We start from the raw sequence: 16,161 nt of genomic DNA, 5'->3' as shown, positions 1-16,161 counted from the left end.
CGCTGTAATTGTTGAAGTCCCGCACCCTCTGTCGCAATAGAAAACCTGCAGCGGCTGTCACACTTACTCTGCCATACTTTTGCCTGGCAACGTCATTTCAACTTTAAAACGCTCAGCCCGCCCCCTCTGTCTTCCTTAAAATGGGGTTTGGCAGTGTGGTGGGTCAACGCAGTGTTTTGATTGGTTGGTTTTCATGGCGGTGTCTCGCGCTTCTCAGCTGTGATCAACGGCGTAGGAAATGATAACAAAATACACCATTTGCTGCATTATTGGTCCTTTGGGCTTTATTGTTACACACGCATCAGCGTGTAAACTACCAGCAGGTAGGCCAATGGTATGAATTAAATTATCTATCAATAACAAAGTTACATTAGCAACTGCTGCTTTTAAGAAAGTTTTCCGACTGAAAAAGCTGCCTCTTAACTGGTCGTTCGTAAGCCACACTGAATGCATTCTACAATGTCACCGCCCACTGCACTCACTACACTGAGCACACCCGGTGCGCATTTCCGAACGCACCCTTGGTGTCTGGACTTAGACGGCCAATAGGGACGAGCTGTAATTGTTGAAGCCCCGCCCTTCTTACAAGTCTGTTGATTCCGCCCGCCCTGGCGGTCGCTTCTCGCCCTTAGGGCGTCTTACTGGTTTAATTTCTTAGTCACTAAGACATTAAACCAGTAAGACGCCCTAAGGGCACACACTAAGACCTTTTGTGTGTGTGTGTGTGTGTGTGTGTGTGTGTGTGTGTGTGTGTGTGTGTGTGTGTGTGTGTGTGTGTGTGTGTGTGTGTGTGCACACAATGTCTAACTATCATCTAAGGAACTCCTGTTATAGGATGAAGACATGAAGTCATAGCTACTAAATATTAAAATATTCCACTTGCAAGGCTGTAGACTCAATATGATATTACATGAACTCATCCTATTACAAGCACTGAAGCCCTGCTGGCTATGTGATTACACTCCCATTGTAAAGAGTGGAGAGATGACCCACTTGATATCTGAGACCAAAGCACTCAATTAAACACCTAGGCTATAAATTGGCTGGAAAGAACTGGTCTCTTTCCTTGCAAACACCACACCCAATAGTATGTATGTATGTATGTATGTATGTATGTATGTATGTATGTATGTATGTATGTATGTATGTATGTATATATATATTATTTTATTTTATTTTATTTATGGCCACATACCTATTAGCCTATTTAAATCAGACTCCTTTCCTTTCTAGGCTTTTATTTTTGCTGTGACACTAGTCTAGATGGCAGCATGCATGTGTCTACTGTACCTGCATGTAGGCCTACCCATTTTATGACCTACCGGTATAAATTGAACTGTGACTTTTATTAGTGTCATTTGGTTGTTGTCTTCACTCAGTGTCTTGCATTATTGCAGTCTTAAAGTCTTTGATGTTTTGACCCTGGGTTATATGTAAAGCAGCCTACATTGCTAGTCCCTACAAGAGGACAATGGTTCTTCTCAACCTTCTCTGGCCATAAACCCCTAGAATAATCTTTGAACTGGGGACTTGGTTTTTCCTCTTTCTCATATTATTTGACAATTCAGCCAATGTTTGACCAGTTTTTTTTTACATGCATGTATTTTTGTTGATTTTGATTTTCTTTTATCCCATTTCATATTTCTTTTCTTTTCATTAAAAGTCTTAAATAAAAGTCCTTAAATTGTCTCTTTGAGAACCCCTGCCTGGCTCCCACTGTCCCACAGTGCCACTCTGGCGTTTAGTGACTGATATTTTCCAAACTGTTTACTGTATGCATTTTAATTATATTTGTAGAACACTTACAAGGTACTATTTCGTTTAGGCTACTGGAGGATTATTTATTATGGGCATATAAGCAGTGGTGGAAAGTAACTAAGTGCATTTACCCAAGTTGAAGTAGGCTATATATGAATTATACATTAGCCTACTTCAACCCTGTATAGATTCATTTACACTATTTGAAAATAGCTGATCTACAAGCTCACATGTTTGGTGTGACCATACCCAGAGGATTTCTGCATTGCAGTATACTTTATAAAATGCGAGTACTTTTTCCACCACTCACTGTTTTGATAACAGCGGTATGCAAATCAACACGTGTGTGCAGTAGCCAGTAGTAGCCACGCTGATGAATTAGCCTACGCACAGTAAGCGGCGGGCTTCAGGAGAGCGCAAGCTGTAGCCAGGACGGGGAGTCGGGGACTACTTTTTAAAGACACTTTAAACAAAACAGAAAACACACGTAAGAAGAAATTGATACTTAGGCTAAACTTTCTTTCAAACATTGGTGACCGAGAGTGATAATCTCCGGATCACCCATCATTATTATTGGCAGTACTGCTGGTGGAAGAGGGGAGTGGTGGAGTTTTATCAATGAAGCGTTGCCAAGAAGAACTGTTGCGCCCTGGACTTTTTGTGCCATCATCACCACCATCAGCGTAACAACAGTAGATGTATGCGTCATGTCAGGAGACGATCGATCAATAGTCGGGGACGAGATCCACCCAGAAGAAGATGCAGGAGAAGTTGTGGTGGACGATCAAGCGTTCGCGTTCGGAGATGATCTGGAGTTGAACAAGTTCGACGGGTTGCCCTTTTCCTCGCGTTACTACAAGCTGCTGAAAGAGAGGAAGACGCTGCCCGTATGGAGAGTCAAGCGCCAGTTTCTGGACGCGCTGGCGAACAACCGACTCGTTGTTGTGTCTGGAACACTTGGGACTGGGAAGAGTACACAAGTGAGTTTACGCAGTGGTGGAAGAACACGTACTCACATTTTGTACTTGAGTAAAAGTATCTACTGCAATGTAGAACATACTGTGTTGTGTTACAAGTAAAATTCCGGAATTCAAAATGTAGCATCAAAATGTATTGGCATCAAAATGTATTGTAAAGAGTTGGTACCAAAAGTAAAAGTGTCCTATTCATTATGCAGAATGTCCCATATCAAGTTTTCAAATGTATAATCAAAGCTTTTTAAAGTGGCATACTGTATCTACAAGCTCTCAATGCTTTTTCAAATTGCTGAAATGTATAGGGCTTAAGTGGTTAATGTATGTTTAAATAATAATCAAAATCAGTAACAAATGACTAAAGTTGATCAAATAGTGGTGTAAAAAGTACAATATTTGCCTCTGATGTAGTGGAGGAGTAGAGTAAAAGTATTGTTAATTGGAAATACTCAAGTAAAAATTATACTTAAGTACAGTACTTGAGTAAATGTACTTTGTTACTTTACACCACATTCTTTTTACTGTATCATTGTGCATTGTATGTGCACAGATCACAAGTTGTATTTTCTTCCAGGAAGTTTTAATGGACCCAATTGTAAGAGTTACTTATTCACTCCAGTCATGTTTGTTCTGCAGTTTGTAGCCCCTGGCCTGAGCAACACTTGTTGGATACTCTCCAGTGAAACTGGCACTCTCTCTAAACATAGCGACATGGAATCTGATATTACAGCAATTCCTTTTCAGATCTGTGCCAACAGACCCTGGGAATAGTGCAACTACCCTGTAGTGTCCCCAGCAATCTTCCTCAAGTTTGACTATTTCCTGCCTTTAAATTGGACACAAACTTGCATTTTAAGTCCACATTCCTTCTCAAATCCTGCCATCCAATTCAGTCCACATACAAACTGATGTCTAGCTTGTACCAGCACCCCTCCCTTGATTTGGATTTTTAAAAATTGAGTACAACATTTAATTAAAGGTCATTCCTGTTACATCTTCAGTTCACACTATCCCTCTCTTGGGTTTGCCACTGAAAAAAGTCAGATAAAAATACCAAAAATCTGTGACTTCCCCTGTCCCCAGTCCCCAGAGAGGGTAGGGCAGGTGTGTGTGCCTGGGTGAACAAGCTGCCCTGCTCAGCAGATGCTGTTGTGCGCTGTCCATGTGGCTGTCCAGCCAGGCTAACATCAGGCCTGTCTGTGTCTAACAGGCAGGCCAGCAGCACAAAGGCTCCTGCAGCATGGGTGTTAGGGGACCTCCTGCTGCTAAGCCCCGATTCACAGGAGCCGCTACATGCTGCCAAAGCAATTTTGCATTATGGAGGATAATACCATAGTATATCCCCCTGTCGCTGTTTGTTATGGTGTTTATTTACTCTTCCCTAGCTACTGCTGACACAATACTGACCCGATCCCCTCCATGGATTTCTAAGTTGTGGTGTGACTGTGTTGCTGGTGCTTTCTATACCAGGCTACTGATGACATTCTTGTGTCTCTCTCTCTCTCTCTGTGTCTCTCTCTGTCTGTCTGTTTGTCTGTCTCTCTCTCTCTCCCTCTCTCTCTCTCTGTGTCTCTAAAGATAGGATTAGCATGCATAAGCTTGTTTAACTCATTAGTCTCACTACTGCTTTGTTAATGTGGCCAGAGATTCATCGTCTGCCTTTGTACTTTTAACCATATTGGTGCTGCTGTCCCGACCTTTTAGAATGTCAAATGTTTTTATATTTGACATGCATGTGTCGTCTTGTCCTGTCTCTGCATATAATGGCCCCAAACAAAATTCCAAACATTCTCTGATCGTCATGATAATAAGGTCTTGAATGTCGAACCTTCCAGATCCCCCAGTGGTGTGCAGAGTTCTGCCTTTCTGCCCAGTACCAACATGGCGTGGTGGTGTGCACCCATATCCACAGGCAGGAGGTTGTGAACCTGGCCCTGCGCGTGGCCGACGAGATGGACGTCAACATAGGCCACGAAGTGGGCTACACCATCCCACAGCAGACCTGCTGTTCTTCGGACACCGTCTTGAGGTCTGTGACTTGCTGTTCGATGGGGCATCGTTTCAGAGCTGACCACGCGCAAGTGTAGCTGCTTCACACGTGTCCCGCTATGAATTTTAAGCGCACTGGTCGTCACATTTCAGGAAACGGAACCGAAGTCAACTGTCACAACATGCACGTCACACATTAGTAACAGTACTAATAATAATGATGTTGTTGTTGATAGGGTATATTTGCACAGTACATTTGCAGAATGAAGCAGTTAGGGCTTAACACTTTGCCGTCCGAAATAGAATGGTTGTTGGTAGATTAGCCGTGAAATTTCTATTATTATATTATGATCTGAACCGCATTCATTTTACCAGACATCCAGTGCTATATCACGTGGTCTTCATCCCCCATTACCATTCCGCGATCCCCCGTTGTTTTACTCACCCCAGTTCCCAGTGAAATTCTCAATCTGCATTGGCTTAGAGTGGGAGATTCGGCTGACGCATCATGTCCCCGTGCGTTTCGCGTGCGCGATCCGTTCACGTAAATGTCCCCTCAAATAATCCACGTGTGACTCAAGAGTAGAACTGAAAAGTATCGCTAGCATAGCCACCAGCACGGCTGCAGTAGAAGCACTCGTGTACAGACAGTAACCGAATGGGGGAAGGTGCCTTGGAGAAGGAAAGGGCCATGACATCACTTCTGCTTCATGTCAGACCAGCCATGAGCTATCAATGCACGAGTGGTGACTAGGGAAGGTTAGACGATCGCCGATTTTCGGATGAAAATCATTTATTTCGGTAAATACGGGAAAGTACGGGAAAAGACGATTGGCTGCCCCTCCCCCCCTAGGAAGTCCGATATAGTACGGTTTTAATATTAAGGGGCTCCCCGTGGCTTGGAAAGGGTTAAGTAGGGCTGTCACGATATGACATTTTACATGACGATTAATTGTCACTCAAATAATTAGCGATTAACGATTTAATTGTGTATTTATCGTTGATAATTACATTTCTGTTTGGCTTTTAGGCTTTGAAGTTGCATATGGTAGATATGACACATAACCTAAATATACAAATACAGGTACATTACTGACATATTTGACAAGTTACTACTTCAAAAATAACATTGATAGTGGAAATAGCCGATCTACAAGCTCACAGCTTGTAGATCTGCTATTTCCACTATTTCTGACATTTGTCAACATTCACGATTATGACGATTATGACAAAATAATTGTGACAATGTCAAATAATCACGATTAGACGATTATGTAATAATTGTGACAGCCCTAGGCTTAAGTGTTCATGCCCAAGACACTTGGAAACATACAGTGGACTAGGCAGGCCAGGGGACCAACTGGCTAACTTTTGAATACCAGACAGCCCCTCTTCCCTCTCATCTACAGCTGTCTGCTTTCTTTTAATTTCCTCCTCACACTTGCACTGTGACATCTAGCTGATACCATCCACTCGCACAGACTCCCTCTTTAAGATACTGTCTTAGTGAAGGTTCACTGTGTGTGCTTGCCTACAGTAGTAGAACCATGCTGGTATGTCTGTTCACTTCCTCCATATGGCGGATATTCCATATCTGATATTTTTGAATATCAGTGGGAAGCTGTCAGGTAAAAGACAGTTTGGCCAGATAGAATGAGATGCTATCTGTGTAGTCGATGAAATTATTAAACACGACCACAGCTTGAGATAAAGATATCACTTCTTGAACAATGCACCGTCGGGTGCTTCATATTGTGTATTTGGGGGAGGGGGGGTGTGTTTTCCTGGAAATTCTACCACACGATATAGACCAGGGGTCTTCAACGTTTTCAGGCCAAGGACCCCTTAGCTGAGAAAGAGATGAAGCAGGGACACCCTCTACATAAATAAATGTATATATAAATGCGTGATTCAGTAGGCCAGCGGGCGCTACCTCTACACCAAACCTATTTGCTGAAAATAGCCGATCTACGAGCTGCGCAAGGCGTTGCTTGTGGATCTGCTATTTTTATCTAATGTTCTCCTCAGAATAGCCCCCCTGTAGTAACTCTGAGGACCCCCTAGGGGTCCCGGACACCCCTGTAATTCTCACGGTTTGCTGCATTTAACGATACTGCCCCATTATATTCAGTAATCCAACCTGACACAAAAACTGTATTGTATCATATGTATAGCATGTCATTTGGCACAGCTTTCATGTTCATCATCATCATTATTCCCCCGGCGCCGCTGTCGTCCAGGTACTGCACCGATGACATGCTGCTCAGGGAGATGATGTCGGACCCCCTGTTGGAGCGCTACGGGGTCATCGTCATCGACCAGGCCCACGAGAGGACGGTCAGCACGGACGTCCTGCTGGGTCTCCTCAAGGACATCCTGCTCCAGAGGCCCGAGCTCAAAGCCGTCGTGCTGACCGCCCCGCCCATGACCGGCAGGCTGCTGGGCCACTACGGAAACGTCCCCGTCCTGGCACTGGAGACCCCGTGCCCCGCCGAGGTGGTCTACAGCAACAGCAGCCAAAAGGACTACTTCTACTCGGCACTGAGGCTGGTGCTGGAGATCCATCGCACCAAAGAGGAAGGGGACATCGCGGTGTTCTTGGCCTCTGCCCAGGTGAGTGAGGTCTTATAAGGAGTTATAGTTTTATTTACCCTTTCAATTGGAGATTCCATGTATTTTGGTTGTTACACCTAAACCTTAGACATACTTTGTTAATCAGTGTCCTCCAGAGGTTTTTGGGGTGTTCCGAGATTGGGTTTTGGTGCATTCTTATGTGTACAACTTGATTGGAGTGTATTGCAGCCATATTGAGCAAGGTTTGAACTAAATGAAAATGAATTGAATCAAATGTATGTAGAAAACTTCAAAGTGTTTGAAAACGTTTTCAATGTACTTTAATTAACAATTCTTTGTCAATTACTGTCTTTTATGTTGTCAATCTCAATTTGGACATAATGTAGTCTCTGCTATCCATGTACTTGTCATAACAGAATGGCACCTAGATTTTCCCACACACTCACTGTTTTCACTGATCATGTTTGACAGCGGACAATGACAATGACAGCCTATGTTTAGGGGCCGTTGTGTCTCTCTTGTGCAGTGTGCACAGCAGTGAGTCCACTCAGACCCTGGAAGCTGGTCAATAGGGCTGCAATGTCAGCAGTTTCATTGATTTATTTTTTGGCAAATCTTTGGAATACTTGGGAATGTATTGCCAGTTAATATACAGGTTGTTTTATGACTGAACAAGAGATCGACAATAGAACAAAAAGACCATGTGGACGTGGAACTTGGAACCCATTGACAGTTCTTGTGCCTCTAACAAGACCCTGATATTTTTGGATCTTGACCACACTGCATTTTTTCAGCAGAAATCTCACACAAACTTAAAATGAGGGCAACAGTCATTAAAACGGTTGGCATCGATAGGGCCAACGGTAGGGACAAAAGTGTGATTTGACGTGACGTGACGTACGGACAGACGGACTGCGGGACGGAGAGACAGCCGGTGGAGCTTTTCATAGTAACTTGCGACCTGACAAGTGAGCTTGTAGATTTGCTATTTTCAAAAGATTTGTATACATTTGAAAACTTGGCCATGGGTCTTTCTGCATAATGAGTACTTTTTGGTACTTTAAGTACATTTTTATGTCAGTGCTTTTGTACTTTTACTCAAGTACATTCTACTTTCTACATTGCAGTATTGATACTTTTTCATTTAAAAATAAAAATTGTACTTTTTCCACCACTGGTCCACAGGAGGTGGAGTGTGCCCACAGTATCCTCCAGAGAGAGGGCACCAGACTGGGGGCTGACTTGGGTCAGATGGTACCCATGGCCCTGTGCTCAGGGCAAGGAGAGCTGCTACCTCTTTATGGAGAACCCAGATCCTCAAAGTCCAGAAGGGTCTTCCTTTCAGCCCGACAAGGAGGTGGCATGTTATGGGCCGTAGACTCCATCAGCTTTGTCATTGACACAGGGGTTGAGAAAAGATCTGTAAGTTGTTTAGTCAGTTATTATTTAATGTGTTTAAAGTGTAATGTAAGTGATTGTTACAGTACATAATATGAAATGTGTGTGTTGTTTCTATTACTGTAGGTGTATAACCCAAGGATAAGAGCTAACTCAGAAGTACTTCAGCCTATTAGTAGGTGCCAAGCAGACATCCGCAAGCAGCTCTCTGGACCAACAGGTATACGCCAATGATGAAACTGAGGATCAGGGGAGAAGTTCTTAATCAACGTTTATGTTTTTACCTAAGAAGCACGTAAAGCTGTAAAATGATTGTCAATAGATTGTTAATATACCAATGTTTTGAGTACTGAAGCAACATTTTTTGTTGCTGCTGCAGCTGCCTGCTTACTAGTAGACACAACGATATTCGACATTCGGTCTGCACGTCTATGACACTGAGATTAGGTGATTCACATGAGTGAACTCAACTGCAGCTGATCTCGATCAGCCATGAAGGGCACTGGTTGTGTTCTAGAGCTGTTAGCTTCCCAGATGTCAATTATATCCATGTGAAACCACTCGGCCCCTTTCCCCCAGTATACTTAACCCCCTTTATTGTGTTTTCCCCAGGTAAATGTTTCTGTTTATATCCTGAGGAGAGGCAGCTTCCTGCGGAGAACCCTCCTCAGATCCTGGCGTCCAACATTACGTCCACAGCCCTCTTCCTCAAGAGGATGGAGATAGCCGGCCTGAGACACTGTGATTTCATCGACAGGCCAGGTGATCCACATTGAACAGTAGAACATTATGTGAACATAAGTGATCTGAATGAGTTCTAGGCATAACTGTCATTCCAGTTTCCCAAAAGTTGGCAAGGTTTCTGGTGCAGCCACCGATTTAATTCGGAAACAGTCATATGTGTTTTAGTTTTTAAATCCGCTGCCTCACCAATCAAGCAAAGCTATGGTAAAGTGAACCAGAACTGGAAACGTGTATGCACCCATCGTGAAAGGGTTATGCACAGAGCCTGTTCAATGGAAAGTGTGTCTATTCAAGGCAAATTGATTCCCACAGGCTGCTGCTCAGTCCTGCCCTAAAACACAAGGCCTTGTCAGCAGTTTATCTAATAGTCTGAGGTAGGGCTGTCTTCGACACAGGATTTATGAAGTCGATTCGAGTCGCGGGGGTTAATCCGACGCGTCGACGAATCGTTTTATAGTCTACTTTGTGTAAAAAAAAAAAGGAAAAAAAAGTGCTGCTTTAAACCACGTCAACATAATAGAATAATACATTAAGAGATGAATTGAATACACAGTGTTTTCGGTGATATCAAATGTTATCTGCATAGCAGTGTACAACCATAGAGTTATAACACACACCGTTAAAACAAATAAAACATCTCCGCTGTTTCAACTCTGCCCCGTCTCTCTGCACTGTCTGCAGCGTGCAGTAGAGATGAGACATTCGCGAACGATTCCGCTCTCTTGAACGGCTCTTTTAAATGAACGATGGGATCCAGTCCGCAGTCGCGGGACACAGAGCACTGACAGAGTAATGAGTCAGTGTCGAGAACGGATTCATTTCAAAAACTGATCATAAAAAGGGGGAGGCACAGCTCCCGCTTGAGCCAGCAGTGTGGACATGTCATGGACGCAAACACAGTGAAACACAATCATTCATCATGGATTACAACACTGGAACAATTCAGAAGCACTTTAATTAGAAAATGTAACTTGTAGCCTACACTTGTGTATGTTAATTTGACTTTAGAAGATTGTTTACTACTTCGTGGACGCGTTTGTGCTGTGGCAGGTTATTTAATATGGGATTTTGACAGCGTGCTTCCTCCTCTTAACGGAACACTGTCCCGGCTCTGAATGTTTTAACGAAGCGGCGGTTCTGAACCGTTCTGGCCGTTCAGTCTCACTTTCAACCCGACGCTGGTGCGAGACAATAAATAACTGTTCGCCAATTGCTACTTCTCATTGGAAGTACATGACACCACACCAGTCCAGCAGTGCACCGCAGTACTGGCAGTAGTAGGCTATAACTGGTGATATAAAAAAATATATATTTTCGCTTCGACTCAAACAATTGCCGTCGATTCCCGGGGCTTAAAACGACGCGTCGATTCGTCGATTTTTAGAAGAGACCCCTAGTCTGAGGTAAATGGTCTGCATTTATAAAGCACCAATCATCCACACACTGACAATGGATGCAGCCATGTAAGGCACCAACCTGCTCACCAGGAGCATTGAGGGGTCGGATGGGAACCATGGTTCCCAGTTCAATCCCAGGCTCCCCCAGAGTTGGTGTCAAAGTGTCCTTGCTCCCGATTTGCAGGTTGGTGCCTTGCGTCTGAGGCCATGGTTCTCAGCAGGGAACCGATGGATTGTGCAGTCCAAGTAGGGAATGAGACATTACCCCAGGTGAAGGAGTTTAAGTATCTCGGGGTCTTGTTTACAAGTGAGAGAAAGGGGAAGACGGAGAAGGAGATCAGCCGGAGAATCGGAGCAGCAGGAGCGGTTTTGCAGTCGCTAAATCGCACTGTTGTGAAGAAAAAAGAGTTGAGCCGTAAGGCAAAGCTCTCTGTCTTTCGAGCAATCTTCGTTCCCACTCTCACCTATGGTCATGAAGTGTGGGTCATGACCGAAAGTATAAGGTCTCGGGTACAAGCGGCCGAAATGAGTTTTCTCAGAAGGGTGGCTGGTATCTCCCTTAGAGATAGGGTGAGAAGTTCAATCACCCGAGAGAGACTTGGAGTAGAACCGCTGCTCCTTCACTTGGAAAGGAGTCAGCTTAGGTGGTTCGGGCATCTAGTACGGATGCCCCCCGAGCGCCTTCCTAGGAAGGTCCTCGATGCACGTCCCACTGGGAGGAGACCCCGTGGCAGACCTAAGACCAGATGGAAAGATTATATCTCCAGACTGGCCTGGGAACGCCTCGGTATACTCCCAGAGGGAGTGGAGGAAGTTGCGCAGGATAAGGAAATCTGGAAGTCTCAGTTGGAACTGTTACCCCCGCGACCCGATTCCGGATAAGCGGTTGAAGATGGATGGATGGATCTGTGTGTATGAATGGGTGACTGTAATGCACAATCTATGTAAAGCGCTTTGGATAAAAAGCGCTATATAAATGCACCACTTACTATTTGATATAGGCTAACGCTGTTATATATACAGTATATACTGTACGTGTGACACAATTATTATATTTATATTATACTGTATATACTTTATAAATCGGTTGCCACTCTTAGTTATTTTAAATAGCCTTTTAAACAACCCTTGATATGAGAACATATACTAACGCAGTTATAGTATCAAGGTGATGACGCGCACCGTAATTATTATATTTATACTTCAGTTCTTATACTTAGTTATTTTAGATTGCCTTTTAAACCACCCTTCGACATGTTGCCAGGAGGAGTGGGGACCCCTAGCCAAACCAGGAGCCTTCGGATTCCCAGTCTACAGCTGGACCTCCTGGTGTTGATTGCGTCTGTGGTTGTGGTGCTGTTTGGGCCTGTGGTAGTGCAGATGGATCTGCATGGTCAATGCTAGATTGCAACTCTTTGAGCCCAGTCAGGCATGCTTTAGCTGAGCTGACAGGGGTCCTGTCACCAACCATTGTCCGTGCTCCGACCTACCACAAGCATGGGAGCAGAGAACAGAACAGAGGAAAGAGGCCACCTCATTAATGATTACACAGTCTGTCTCGTTAGAACGTCGGCAACCCTGGCACAATGAAGAGGAAGTGTACCCGCATAGCCGCCAAATATTCCGCTCATATTCTGCTGCTGCTCATATATATTGCTCTCTTTTGTACTTGTAGTCAATGTATTGTCATTTAAGAGTGAGTGTAACATGTACCACTCTGTATGCTCCATTGATCAGGGTCCTCCAGATGTCTTAGTTGAGAATAGCTGATACCCTTTACAAGCTTGCGATATGTTGTGAGCTTGTAGATCTGGTATTTTTCCGGTGAATGTTTGCCTATTAATACGTGCTCAGAATAGGGACGCTAGGGCTCATCTGGGTAAGTAGCTGGTTATGCACAGAAAAGTCTTTGGGTAAGGAACACTCCCTTGCTAAACGCTCCTACATCTGGCTTTGTCTGTATGTACTGTATGTATGTACAGTATGTCTGTCCGACACTTGTCTCATTGACCAAGCTTTGTTGAACGCTAAATGAAATGAAGTCATAAAAGGCACCACTCACTTCAAGTTCACACTGAGTGTGATTTCTTTCTTTGTGGATGGTAATTTCTGTAAGCTTGAAGAACATTCATTTCATTTCACTTAACCAGAATAGGGACGTGGTTAAAATGGATTGCCACATAATCTGTTTATCTTGTTACTAATGCCTTGTACATGTAACACTTATACAATATTTACTGTTGTGTTTAATTTGCTCAGATCCGGAGGGTCTCATGCAGGCTTTGGAAGAGCTGGATTACCTTGCAGCTTTAGATAACGATGGCAACTTGTCTGAGATTGGAATCATCATCTCTGAGTTCCCGTTGGACCCACAGATGGCCAAAGCTCTGCTAGCATCCTGTGAGTTGGAATGTGTAAGTGAGATGCTGACCATCGCTGCTATGCTCTCAGGTGTGTATGGACGTACTATTTTGGAATACTGTATATAATTTGCCACATGACAGTTTGACCACATCTTAGCTGGACAATGCCTCAATAAAACAGATAGCCCTTGATCAGAGTAGCTTGCCTTGACTTTAACGATTGATTCTGTGTTTTAGCACCAAGCTGCTTTGTGGAGCCACGTGCTGGCATGGCCCATGAGGCAGTCCAGTGTCACAGAAGGTTTCAGCACCCTGACGGCGATCATTTTACCCTCATAAACATCTACAATGCCTTCAAACAAAGCCAAAGAGAGCCATGTAAGTTGCAGCCATCAAAGGAAACGGATGTAATTAAAAGAGCTGAATTCGTGCCAATATGATACTGTATAATGCAATGACAGTGATGCATCCTTACTCTTGTGGTTTTCAAATGTTATACACTGTGATGAAACGTAAAAATCCTTTGAACAGGTTATATTCGATTGTTCTGGCTAGGTCACAAAACCTGGTATTACTATTGTACTGTAAGTAGGCTTGCATAGTAACATAGGGTTAGATGAGACTGTATTGTGTGAATGGAATTTTCTATATACCCTGTCAATATTCAGAAACTGAAACTAACAAAATGAAGGGTTCAGGCAAATTAGCTTTGATGTAATAGTGGTATTGAAAAAAGTCCATGCAATGTATAATCAATACTATATGCACTTAGTAAGAAACCTATATTCATGCATTCACCTGCTGCCAAAAAGTGTATAAATGCGAAACAAGTCGATGCTGATTATGTACTACAGAGGAATGTGTTGTTAGAGTTGTTAGACTTAAATGTATTAAACGAAAACCTCAATAAACCTCTGAACTGAAGCGACTGCCTTTGTATGTGCTTTTTTCACAGGCGTGGGTGATGAGAAGTGGTGTCGGGACTGTTTCCTCAACCAGAGCGCCCTCAAGACAGCTGATGCCATTAGGTCAGAGTTGACCGACATCCTGAAGCGGATTGAGCTTCCCATCTCTCAGCCGTCCTTTGGCACAAAGTCCAACACCCACAGCATCAAGAGAGCACTGTTGGCTGGGTTCTTCATGCAGGTATGTGTGGTTTTGATAGCCTGAACGCGGTAATAAAATGTTTTACTGCATTCACATAAACTCAACGTGGCTGCATAAAGGACACTCATATGACATGACCTCTTAAAGACGGTGCCAGTCATTTTACATAAGTTTACATATCATTGAGATACGTTTCTCTCTCACTTAACCACGGCATTTGCCTCTTTGTAGATTGCTCGAGACGTGGACGGATCTGGGAATTACTTCATGCTGACACATAAGCACATGGCGCAGGTTCACCCATTCTCCTGCTATGGCAACCGGGCACACAAGCTGGCACTTCCCGAGTGGGTTGTATTCCATGAGTATACCCTGTCAGAGAACAACTGCATAAGAACGGTCACTGAAATATCCCCTGAAACGTAAGTATACATTATAGACTATCGATTACTCGCATGGAGTCTTGAATTCATTGGATATTTATTAGTTTTTGTCGCATTCTGAAGCCAATAATTTGAGGAGACTCTTTGTGTCTCCAAAGGGAACAAAGCAGGCTCTTTGTTTCTCCATAGGGAACCACTGCTGGTCTTCAAATTATTGGGTTAGGAATGCGACAAAAGCAAAAAATATCCATGAATTCAAGTCTCCATGGGGTGAGTAATCAATATAACCTAAATATTTGGGTGAACTGAACTATCCCTATAACCTCCTACGCCCTATATACAGTACTTTGTTGACCGGTGTCTCCCAGCAATGGGCTCCCTACTTTTCTCCCTTTACAAGTGGTGTCCAAAGTGCGGCCCGGGGGCCAAATGTGGCCAGAGGACAAATATTATAAGGCCCACGGCTTCATTATAATTTGTCAGGATTCCTTGTTCCCTGTTGTCTCATTCTGAATGGGTATTATTGTATTTTTTATATTGCACGTTTGGTCACATTTGGTAATGTGAAATAAGGTTATTTGTGTCAGAGCAAAAAAAAGCTAAAAAAAGACTGTTGATATTGATGATGATAGTTGGTAAGATAGATAGATTTAAAAATAGCTTTTCCAAACCATGTAAAAGGAGGTCCATCCATACATTGTTATCTGTGTTTTGTCATTCAAGGTTCATTCAGATGGCACCCCAGTATTTCTACTACAACCTGCCCTCTAGTGAGAGCAAAGAGTTACTGCAACATGTGTTGGACAGAGACGGGACTGGAAGCTGTAAAGAGAACGAACAAGAGGCCTCAGCCATCAACATGGACACTGACAAGGACTGCACAGCTGCTGAGCAAACCTATGACAGATGCGTGATCCAGTGAAGGTGTCTCACGTGAATCTGAACACGTACGCTTCCATCTGTTGCCAAAAGGAATTGCTTGTAACAATGTTCATGTTTAGCGTTTTTATAATGTATCTGGAACGAGATTGAAAGTTAATTACTCAGAATACGTTTTTTTTTTACAGATAACGCATGGTTAGAAATTAAAGGAAATCTTGAATAAATTATTTGAAAAACATAAGAAATGCAGATGCTCCCAATCCCATACAGTACTGGTTAAGACGAAGTGAAGATGCGAAGTTATTCATGAATTAAAAAAATGCAATGGTTTTAAATAAAATAAATCTAATTCCATAAATTAGAAAACAAATGTTTAGTTTATAGTAGTTGTTGTGCTAGGAGGGCTTGTAGGAGATTAAGAGAACCTCACTGAAAAGCTCATCTAATGGCTCAACACCTTAATAAGATTTTAATCTTAAATTGTACATTACAAGTAAAAGCAAAAAAGTGTGGAATTACACCTTTTGAAAAATACTGTGGCACAGGCTGGTTGCAGGACAAGGGTTTGTCATCAACAGGTAAAGAAAAGCAT

General features: G+C 43.2%; 1 protein-coding gene across 1 annotated transcript; it reads left to right on the top strand.

The window, feature by feature from the left end:
- Nucleotides 1–2,465: 2,465 nt before the first annotated feature.
- Nucleotides 2,466–15,609, top strand: dhx32a (DEAH (Asp-Glu-Ala-His) box polypeptide 32a; the record flags this gene model as incomplete). The annotated part of the gene is made up of 11 exons (XM_080747301.1): nt 2,466–2,738; nt 4,568–4,761; nt 6,962–7,334; nt 8,481–8,717; nt 8,820–8,913; nt 9,306–9,455; nt 13,094–13,285; nt 13,435–13,575; nt 14,153–14,343; nt 14,536–14,726; nt 15,411–15,609. The coding sequence occupies 11 exons, from the start codon at nt 2,466–2,468 to the stop codon at nt 15,607–15,609; spliced, it is 2,235 nt and encodes a 744-aa protein (XP_080603427.1).
- Between the last annotated feature and the right edge of the window lie 552 nt (nt 15,610–16,161).

The sequence above is a fragment of the Nannobrachium achirus genome (genome assembly GCF_963921795.1).
Source record: "Nannobrachium achirus genome assembly, chromosome: 18".
NCBI classification, from domain to species: Eukaryota; Metazoa; Chordata; class Actinopteri; order Myctophiformes; family Myctophidae; genus Nannobrachium; species Nannobrachium achirus.
The sequence above is the reverse complement of the archived record's forward strand: the minus strand, read 5'-3'. Positions and strand labels throughout refer to the sequence as shown.